We start from the raw sequence: 9,427 nt of genomic DNA on the forward strand, positions 1-9,427 counted from the left end.
ATATTCTTTTGTTTACTAAACTTATTTAAGATAAGCTTTTTTTTTTTTTTTTAATTGAATGAGAAAATGGTTATAAGGGAGGATCCTTCCCTTTCTTGATCCTAATAATTAAATTCTCTAATGCTATACAAAATTGAAACTTATAAATTAACTCATCAATAGCCAATCCAAATCGTACAAACTAAATTTTGTGAGTGTCACATGTAGACCAGTTCTCTTGCATGTCCAAATAACCAAGCTGATAGCAATATCTCCTGTCGACATTCCTCATGCACCTGTTGAACAAAGGATGCCAAGTCAAAGGTCATCATTAGAAATATTATAAGGATTTTATTATCCTTTCTGAAATTAAACTATTTGTTTACGAAATAGCAATGCCAAACACTAACTAAATAAAACGCCTTGCCAAGTGACCAATGTGGTGGCCATAGTTGCCAACTTACATTACCAAATACCAACCATGTGTGCAGTTTATAGTAAAGATATATATGCTCTCAAAAAGTATAAATACCCGCAAGACCTCCATGAAACCCGTTTTCTTTAGATCCCAACTTTGTTAGGTGTAGCCCCATCCCAAGGTGTAAAAAGCTTGCAATTTATCCTCATCCGTGCAGGAAAACTTCCGAAAGTGTGGTGCACAGATCGAAAGGGCTGTGAGCGAAGTCGCCGTTATTAAAAAATAAATTTTTTTTTAAAAAAAAAAAAAACCTAATCTAGTCATACTTACTTACAAGAGGGAGAAAGTTAAAAAGGTTTCTTTTAGTCTTAATACTTATGAGAAAAACATAGACAAAACAAACAAAAAGACAATGAATGCAGCCATACCTCAAGATTGTAATGCAAGTGGTGCGTGTGCTTCGATAACTCCAAGCTCAAATTAATCAAGCTTGAATACACGTAGGGAAAAACCTGTAACACTAGGTTATCCCCATCTACATCCAAATTCAAAATCTCATCGTCATCCTCGATTTTATCTCCACCAACTCTATTCCTATGAAATTGAAGAACATCCTTCTCTGAATGGCTTAACAGATCATACAACACCAGCTTCCCCTCTGCATTCTGCATAAATAATGCATTTCCCCAAAGCCCCAACGGCTTTTCCGGAAAATCTAATGAGAGTGGAATATCAATAAGTTTAGTCCACGAATCCTTCACACCAAATTCAAACAAAACCCATATACCCAAAGATCGGGAGGTTCTTTCCCAGAGTCTATACCCAAGAGCACCAGTGATTAGCCTTTCCTTTGGAAAACCTATTATAGCAACAAACCCATTGAAGACTGTGAAATTGACAGAGTAGAAATCATTATAATGAAAACCGTCGGGAAGTGGAGTGGTACGGAACACCTCTTCGTTGAAGTCGAAAGCAACAATTTTCTCATTATCATACTCTGTATTCGGACGAAATTTATTAGCACTTTCACAAAGCACCACCCACCAGAAAAAAAAACCATCGGAAGCAGTGGTAGGAAAATAATTATAATATATTTTCTCATCAAAGGGCACAAAGATGTCAAGCCGCCGCCAAGTCCGAGTGCTTAGGCGGAATACTTCCGCCCGGCGTTTCGATCTACCTTTGCGATCAACAAAATCATAAATGCTCAACACCTTGAAGTCGTTGGATCTCCGGTCGAAACCGAACCCAACGGCATCGGGAGAAACAGAAACTGGACACCGAGTAGGATCGAAAGAAGAAGAATTCATCATATAAAAATTCATCTGAGCGTGGGGAGGGAGACTATTGAGTCCCTCCGACGTGGCGGGGTTCCAAAGGTAGATGTACCGCAAGCTTCGGTCGCGGAGACAGAGCAAACCGTTACAGGAAGCCACAAGCTTAAGATGTTGAAGACATCCACCCAAATCTTCTAGAGTAATTTTAGCCTGGCACTTCAGGGTGTCGTGAGAGAGGAAATAGAACATGTGCTTCAAGTCGTCTGGTCCGTGTTTAGCTTTGACGAGAAGAAGAGGAGGAGAATTGGGCTCTCGGAGAATCGATCGGATTTGGTTGAAGGGGTTGTTTGGGCCAAACAAATCAGGATTTCCGATCAAATTTCGCCAGATTTTGCAAACGCACCTGAATCGGAATAGCGATTTCGGAGGCAGCCGGTTGAGTATTTCCGTCACCAGTTCCTCGTGAAAATAGGAGGTTGACATTGGAGATGAAGGAGCTGGTAGCGAGAAACGACGAATATCTTATTTAGGGTTTGTAACTTTGTGGTGGGTAGGAGATTGAAAGGGACGAGAAACACGTGGGTTTATAAAAGGAAGGCATGGGCCGTTGTTGGGCTTCGACTCTCACCAAGCAATAAGCATGCAGTGCACCATCTCTTTCATGTTAGGTAGAGACTCTGATCCGAGTAGGATGCCTTATTTGGTTGTACGCTTTTTTCTGTCAAAAAAAAAAAAAAAAATGCTACAATCCAATCATATTCTCATATTTAGTTTATCACAAGCTGATGTGACAAGTATTTTGTAATATTTTATTATTAAAATTAAAAAAATAAAAATAAAATAATAATAATAATAAATTTTAATTTTCTTTTGCCATTGGGGGTGGCCGGACCACTCCCAAGAGCCGAAGCCACCCCTAACCAGAACTGGGGTGGCCGGCCACCCGTTATAGGTGGCTGGCCACCCCTTGCAATTTCTTTTTTAAGTTTTTTTTTTTTGGTTTTTTATTGTTTTAATTTTGATTTAAAAATGAAAAAATTTAATAATAAAATATTGAAAGATGCTTACCACATCAATGAACTAAATATGGAAATATTATTACATTGTAGCATTTTCCAAAAAAATTTAAAAAAAAGGATAGTCAACAAGTTGGCATATATCTAAAACTGCATCGTGCATTTATTCTCCTAAATGGAGTCAAATTAAGCAACTCCATATGCAAAATAGTTTTTGCGGAGAATGAAAATAAATAATTTATTAATGAACCTTTTATCACTACCCCACAGATAATGTAATAATTGAAAAGTCTTCTTTTGTAAATCTAAAGCTAGACGGCCTAGACCTCATGGATTCTGTCTTTTGATATGCTTTCCATAGCACCCAAACAAACAAGTCACATGATAATTGCTTTCTTCATGTTTATTTCACGCAATCATGTGTGAAAACTAATGTGTTGCATGTATCTACTTTGTAGGATTTAGCTGTCTCCAAGTTTTTGTTAATAATAATAATTTTATTATTATAAAAAGATGCATTATAAACACAAAGGAAATGCTTAATTTTCAGCCAACTTTTAGAACTCAATATAAATACACATTGTCTAGAATCCGTAGGAACCCACAATGCCCTAGAAGAGAACTCAAATTTTATCAATAAAGTGTCTGTCTGAATGCAAGCTTGAAGAGGTTTTAAATTTTAACATATAGACTAGTAGGGATCTCCACACAAAAACCCTTAAACTTCATAATCTATGTTGGCATCATATCATTCTGAAGGTCTGATCCGAGTAGGATGCCTTATTTAATTAGCTGCCCCTCTCCACTCTTTTCTGCCCACAAAAATAAAAAATAAAAATAAAAGAGGAAAAAAGATAATCATTTACTATTGAAAATACAATAATCAAAATAAATTATCTGACATCAAAGAATCTTGCATGTATCAAATATCTGCTTAATAGCCTTTCAAAAATAAAGAATCGACTTAATGGTTCATCAGTAATGCTACATATTACACTTTTATCATAGTCTCATTTTGCTAGGTTGATGGGTATTGCCACATCCGGCCTTAGATTTTATTTTTTTAAAACAAGGGTCAGCTAAGGGTTGATGGGCACTGTCACATTAGTCCAGTAAGATTGGGTGAGATAAAAGTATAGTATGTAACATTATTTATTGTCCATTCCGAGCTTGTTATAACCCATATTTTATTATTTTTATCCCCATGCGACCCCAAGTGCCATGATTCAATGTTCAAGTAAAATGAAAAGTAGTTATTTTATGGTTAAGATTTAATATTATTGTATCTACGTACAGTGTAAATATATAATGCCACGTGATAAATATGTTGACACACTTTTTTAAAAATTTAAATGATCTTTTATCATAAAATGACTCATCTCTATTTCATTAACAATATTTCCCTAAGTAAATGCATTGATTCGAATTGAAACAAGACAGGCACTTTAGGGAACAAACAATAGTACGTATCTTGTAAAAGTAGTGAATCTAATCTTCTTGGAACACCTTTTCTAATATAAGAAATTATTTAATCTTCATGGAATTTATCATATGCTAGGCCACAATTAAGAACTCATTTGTATGATAAACCAATGTTCCAAAAGTGGGACTGCATTTTATTAAGTTAAGACCATTTACATTCCGTTCATCAAATTTTAGCTAAAGAATTACATTTTTTAATTTTAAATATCAACTTTTTTAATCACCTATATTGCACTTTCTATTTTAGGCTTATAGCTATCCACTTTTACTATTTTCAAAGATGCAAGAGAAACATATTATTTTTTTTATCAGTTTAGTTATACATTTGTTGAGCAACATTGCTTAATAAATTTGCTGCATTATAGCAGCTAGCCTAATTTTTTTTTTTTTTTTTTTTTTTTTAAAGCTAAAATGGCTAGTAGGATGATGGGGTTACTTTTTTGCCCATTTTTGCTACCGGGCTAGCTAATATAACATTTGGATAGCCCAACCTAACCAAATACATCAAGGTCCTTTCCATTTCAAGTGAAATGAGGAAGCGCCATTTAATGATCAAAATTTTATTTTATTATATTTAACTATATACATGATATCACATTATTTGAAAATTATACAACGTTATAAAACAAAACCTTGATTATAAAATGTCTCCCCTCCATTTGAATAATTAGATCAAAGGTCTATAATTCCAAACCTAATATACGTAAAAGATATTGAAGATATTAATAAGTATGTTAAATCACCACTTATTCTGAAAGCATGAGCCAATAGAAATAAATAAATTTAATTATTTAATCAATATTTTAACAAAGTAAACTTATATTCTCTAATGTCTTTAGGGTTTAGGGTTTAGGGTTTATGATCCATATATTCTCTAATGTCTATATGAATCTAAATTAATGGACCTATAACGTGGGATTCGTAGGATTTAATTTTTGAGTAATGCTAGGGACCATCTTTTTATCCTCTTAAAGCTGATTTGACTTTTAAAATCATTATTAAATTTTAGATAATTCCTTAAAAAAAAAAAAAATTATATTCGCAGGGCACATTGAGTAATCTATGCCCCCAACATTGTTTTGCATCTAATGCAAGTATTCCCAGCCTGTAGGAGAGATTTCAGTACCAAGCGGTTCTTTCGGAATTCCGCTCCGTCTCAGGGCTGAATGGCAGCCTCAATCCAAGCAGAAGTGCAATGTATCTGGAAACTTGGTATCATGCATTGGGTTTTGGACAAAAAGCAACTTGAAAATATTTGATTTCAGCCCTGTAGTGAGAGACATTCATCTTCAGGAGTTAATCATTTCAGACAATTCTTCTGACCCGATCGATTTAATCATTTCAGACAATTCTTCTGACCCGATCGATTTACTTTATGTATCCTATACGGTATGCCTATATGCGATGATGGGTATTGAGTACTTGGGATCTGCAGTATTCCAAAACTACAGAACCAGCTGTTTTCACTCTAGGGAAACAAAACATCCGGAGGCCAGAGCAATATCCCAGACAGTCTAGTTTGGAGGATATCTGGAGAAAAGGTATACTAATATGTACTCTAATCTTTTGTAGCTTCCCTTGTTGTAATGCTCCATGAAATCTCTGCTAGGCCACTACTCTAATCTGTCTTGACATGGTAGTCGTCCCGTCCGTTTATCTGTGCTTGTATGTACCCAAATTTTGTATCGAACGGTAGGAGCGGGATCTTGTTCACATTGACATCTTCAAACCAGCAATTAATTGCCACCTGCTTTTATCTTCTGAGTTCAAATTAGAACTACATTTGATTTAATTGACAAATGAGTTTATCGCCTCCAGTGAAAAAATAAAGTGTAAATAGCCTTTCCCAATCATCCCATCTCTACCGTTTATTTTTTTTATAAGAGATCTATAATGAACAAGCTTATAGTTATAGCTATTTGATGAGTGCGTACTCGTCTTAAAAGCATTCAACAAAGGAGAGGATACATGGCGCGGGTCGGGTCTGGTAAACCGGGCCTTTTAATAACCCTTACCGAATTTATACCCGGTGATTTCCACTGGACCCAACACGTGAAGCCCTCAACTCTTTTTTGTTTTTTTTTTTGTTTTTTGGGGAGAGCTCTTATACCAAGCCATCCATCTACTTTCGTTTCTTACAAAATTACCCTTCAAAAATACAATTTGTCTCATTACCACATTTGTCTTTTGTCTTTGCGGTTTATTACTATAAAATAAATCTCCAAACCTTATTCATTCCAAAATAAATCCTTTAATACTAAATAAAATTGAAACCAATTAACTCCTCAATAGCAAATCCAAATCATACAAACTAAAATCACCAATTAAAATCTATCATGATAAATATCAATTTATTAATTCCTAAGACATCTTCAAAATAATTATCTCCTCCAAAATTAATATCTTAAGAAATAATTTCGAGGTATTACAAATATATCGATTTATTTACTAGCGAAAAAAGAAAAGAAAAATAAATAATAAAGAAAAAAGAAGAATATACATGGAGATCATATTTGTGCTTAAGCTTAATACCATCGGCGACAATTTCTTTATTATTATTATTATTGTAATTTTTTTTTTAAAGTATTTCCTCTTTCAACAGCCTGACCTGAAGTGCCAATCTCACTGTTTCTTTTTGAAAAAAACAAAAAATGGAATGTTGATCCAAATTTGAGCCATATATGTCCCAGGCTTATTATTATTATATTTGAATGTTGGATCCTACTTGCAATAAAGCATAGTCTTCACAGTTAATTAGACAAAATTGTAAAAGAAAATGTAATATAAGAATAAGATCTCAATACAGAATATCAGTGAAATTTATGTTATGTTGATTTTGATACATGGAATTAAGAAAGGAAAACTTTATGAACACAATAAAACGTAGAATAACATAAAGGAAAGTTTTCTTCTTTTCTCTCCTCAATATGCTTCCCATTCGATATGTATGTTATTGCTATTGATGGTTGGAATTTTGGTTTACTGTCGGTTGGGTGACCCAACTGGGTACCTTGGTGTACAAGTTTCTACATCAAACCAATATAAAAAATAAAAAAATAGTCATCACTTGGCTGTAGACCACGCCTCATAAAATCGTATCACTAGTTCGAATCTCACATCTTCCCTTTACAAACCTTCGTGATGTTCTCTACATCTTCAACTAGAGAAAATTGCTCGAGAGCAATCCTTGTAAAAATCTCACTTCACTAGTTTTGTGATTCCAGAATTAATTCACAATATGCTTGAGGTGTTTTATGAAATTTTCTTCCAAAAGAGAAGAGGGAAATCAAACAAAAAAAAAGGTGTTTGCCAAAATCATCACTCAGTTGAGGACTCCTCCACACCAAATTCAAACAAAACCCATATAACCAAGAATCGGTTGGTTCTGTACACGGATATCCAATCCTTTCGAGTAGAAAACCAACCATTGCAAGTAATCGTCAAATTAACAGAGTAAAAACCCAAAAAATGAATACCATCAACAATGGGCGTAGTTCGGAATACCTCGTTGCCGAAATCGAATTCAACAAATTTGTCATGCCTATAATTTTCCTCAGAACAAATTTGGTGTCTACTAAAGCAAACAATTCCCGACAGGTACGACGGCTGGAGCTTGAAGGAGGAGCTGTAATGAATCTCTGAAGAGGTGGTGTCTTATTTAGCGTTTGTGCGTGGGGAGATCGAAACACGTGGCTTAGGGCTTTTGGTTCATCAAACCTAAACCTAATAGATGATGATGATGGGCCAATTTATAATGAGGGTCAATTTAATGGAACAGGACCCTCTGCAGTCCATTATGAACTGAAGAATATTCAGTTCATGGCTAGAATTTCATTTTAGAAATTCTATGGCCACAAATGAGACACATATCCCACTAATAAAAATAATAATAAAATATTATTTTAAATTAAAAAAATTAAGAAAAAAAAAAAGGGGACCCCCATGGCCACCCCCTACCCAAAATCCACCCCCTGCTTTTTTTTTTTTTTTTCTTAATTTTTTTATTTTTATTTTTAATCTAAAATAATATTTTATTATTATTTTTATTAGTGGGATATGTGTCCCATTTATGGCCATAAGATTTCTGAGATGAAATCCTAGCTATGAACTGGATATTCTCCGGTCCATAATGGACTGGAGAGGATCTTGTTCCCAATTTAATGGCGTGAAGAATTTTTTAAGTAAAAAAAAAAAAAAAACTGCTTTTATTATTATTATTATTTATTTCTCTCTTAGGACACCATTTATTATAATGAGATTTGGGTGATGGAGGGGGAAGTAAGGCTAAGCGTAGGTTGGTAATGTCGGTTTCGGTAAAAAAAATTTATTTTTGCCTTTCGAACCGACAATGTCATTAAAATCGGTAATTTCACTGACTTATTCTACTAAATTTTATTTTATTTCGCCTTTCGAACTGAATGGTGGTCGGTAAAGTCGGTTCGATCGGTAAAGACGGTATGTGAAAAAAATGTAAAATTTGTCGATAGAGTTGGTTTGTCTTGGTCTGTAAAGTCGGTTCAGTTAGAAAATTCTCTTTTGCCTACCACACCGAAAAATTCAGAATATAAAAAATTATGCCACCTCCTGTCTGCCATCTAGTCGATCGAAAGTCGGTCGGTTGGCCGTTAGTCAGTGAATTTGCTCAAACCTAGAGGGAAGTAACAATTTTTCTTTAGAGTGAACCTCTTTGGATATGGATAGCATCAGCAATATGTCTTTCTTCTAAATATTTATAGACAAAGTTTTCTACTTTCTCCAAGAGTTTATTCAACTAACTCGTGTAAAAATGCACGTGAAAATAAAATGTATTTTGGACACATAATAATTTAATAGACTGAAATAGAGAAAATTCCTCAAACTCATTTGAAATAAAACTATGTTCAATATTCCTTTGTTTACTAAACTTATTTAAGATAAGCTTTTTTTTTTTTTTTTAATTGAATGAGAAAATGGTTATAAGGGAGGATCCTTCCCTTTCTTGATCCTAATAATTAAATTCTCTAATGCTATACAAAATTGAAACTTATAAATTAACTCATCAATAGCCAATCCAAATCGTACAAACTAAATTTTGTGAGTGTCACATGTAGACCAGTTCTCTTGCATGTCCAAATAACCAAGCTGATAGCAATATCTCCTGTCGACATTCCTCATGCACCTGTTGAACAAAGGATGCCAAGTCAAAGGTCATCATTAGAAATATTATAAGGATTTTATTATCCTTTCTGAAATTAAACTATTTGTTTACGAAATAG

The 9,427-nt window shown here is 34.1% G+C and overlaps 1 protein-coding gene across 2 annotated transcripts; it reads right to left on the reverse strand.

Annotated features, from left to right (window-relative positions):
* Positions 1 to 94: 94 nt before the first annotated feature.
* LOC132167640 (F-box/kelch-repeat protein At3g23880-like) lies at positions 95 to 2,212 on the reverse strand. Of its 2 annotated transcripts, XM_059578648.1 has the most exons (3): positions 826 to 2,212; positions 512 to 651; positions 95 to 275 (listed from the first exon to the last, which is right to left on the reverse strand). In XM_059578648.1, exons 1-2 carry the CDS (start codon positions 2,155 to 2,157, stop codon positions 541 to 543), a joined length of 1,443 nt encoding a protein of 480 aa, XP_059434631.1. In that variant the 5' UTR covers positions 2,158 to 2,212; the 3' UTR covers positions 95 to 275; positions 512 to 540. The 2 variants fall into 2 exon arrangements, with proteins under 2 accessions (XP_059434631.1, XP_059434633.1); XM_059578650.1 differs by lacking the exon at positions 512 to 651.
* Positions 2,213 to 9,427: the final 7,215 nt, after the last annotated feature.

The sequence above is a fragment of the Corylus avellana genome, chromosome ca1, assembly GCF_901000735.1.
Source record: "Corylus avellana chromosome ca1, CavTom2PMs-1.0".
Classification (NCBI taxonomy): domain Eukaryota; kingdom Viridiplantae; phylum Streptophyta; class Magnoliopsida; order Fagales; family Betulaceae; genus Corylus; species Corylus avellana.

Coding starts and splice junctions, on each gene's coding strand:
- LOC132167640 (XM_059578648.1), bottom strand. CDS start 2,157: ATGTCAACCTCCTATTTTCACGAGGAACTGGTGACGGAAATACTCAAC. Junction 652..825: donor ACTTGCATTACAATCTTGAG/GTATGGCTGCAT, acceptor CTTCGCTCACAG/CCCTTTCGATCTGTGCACCA.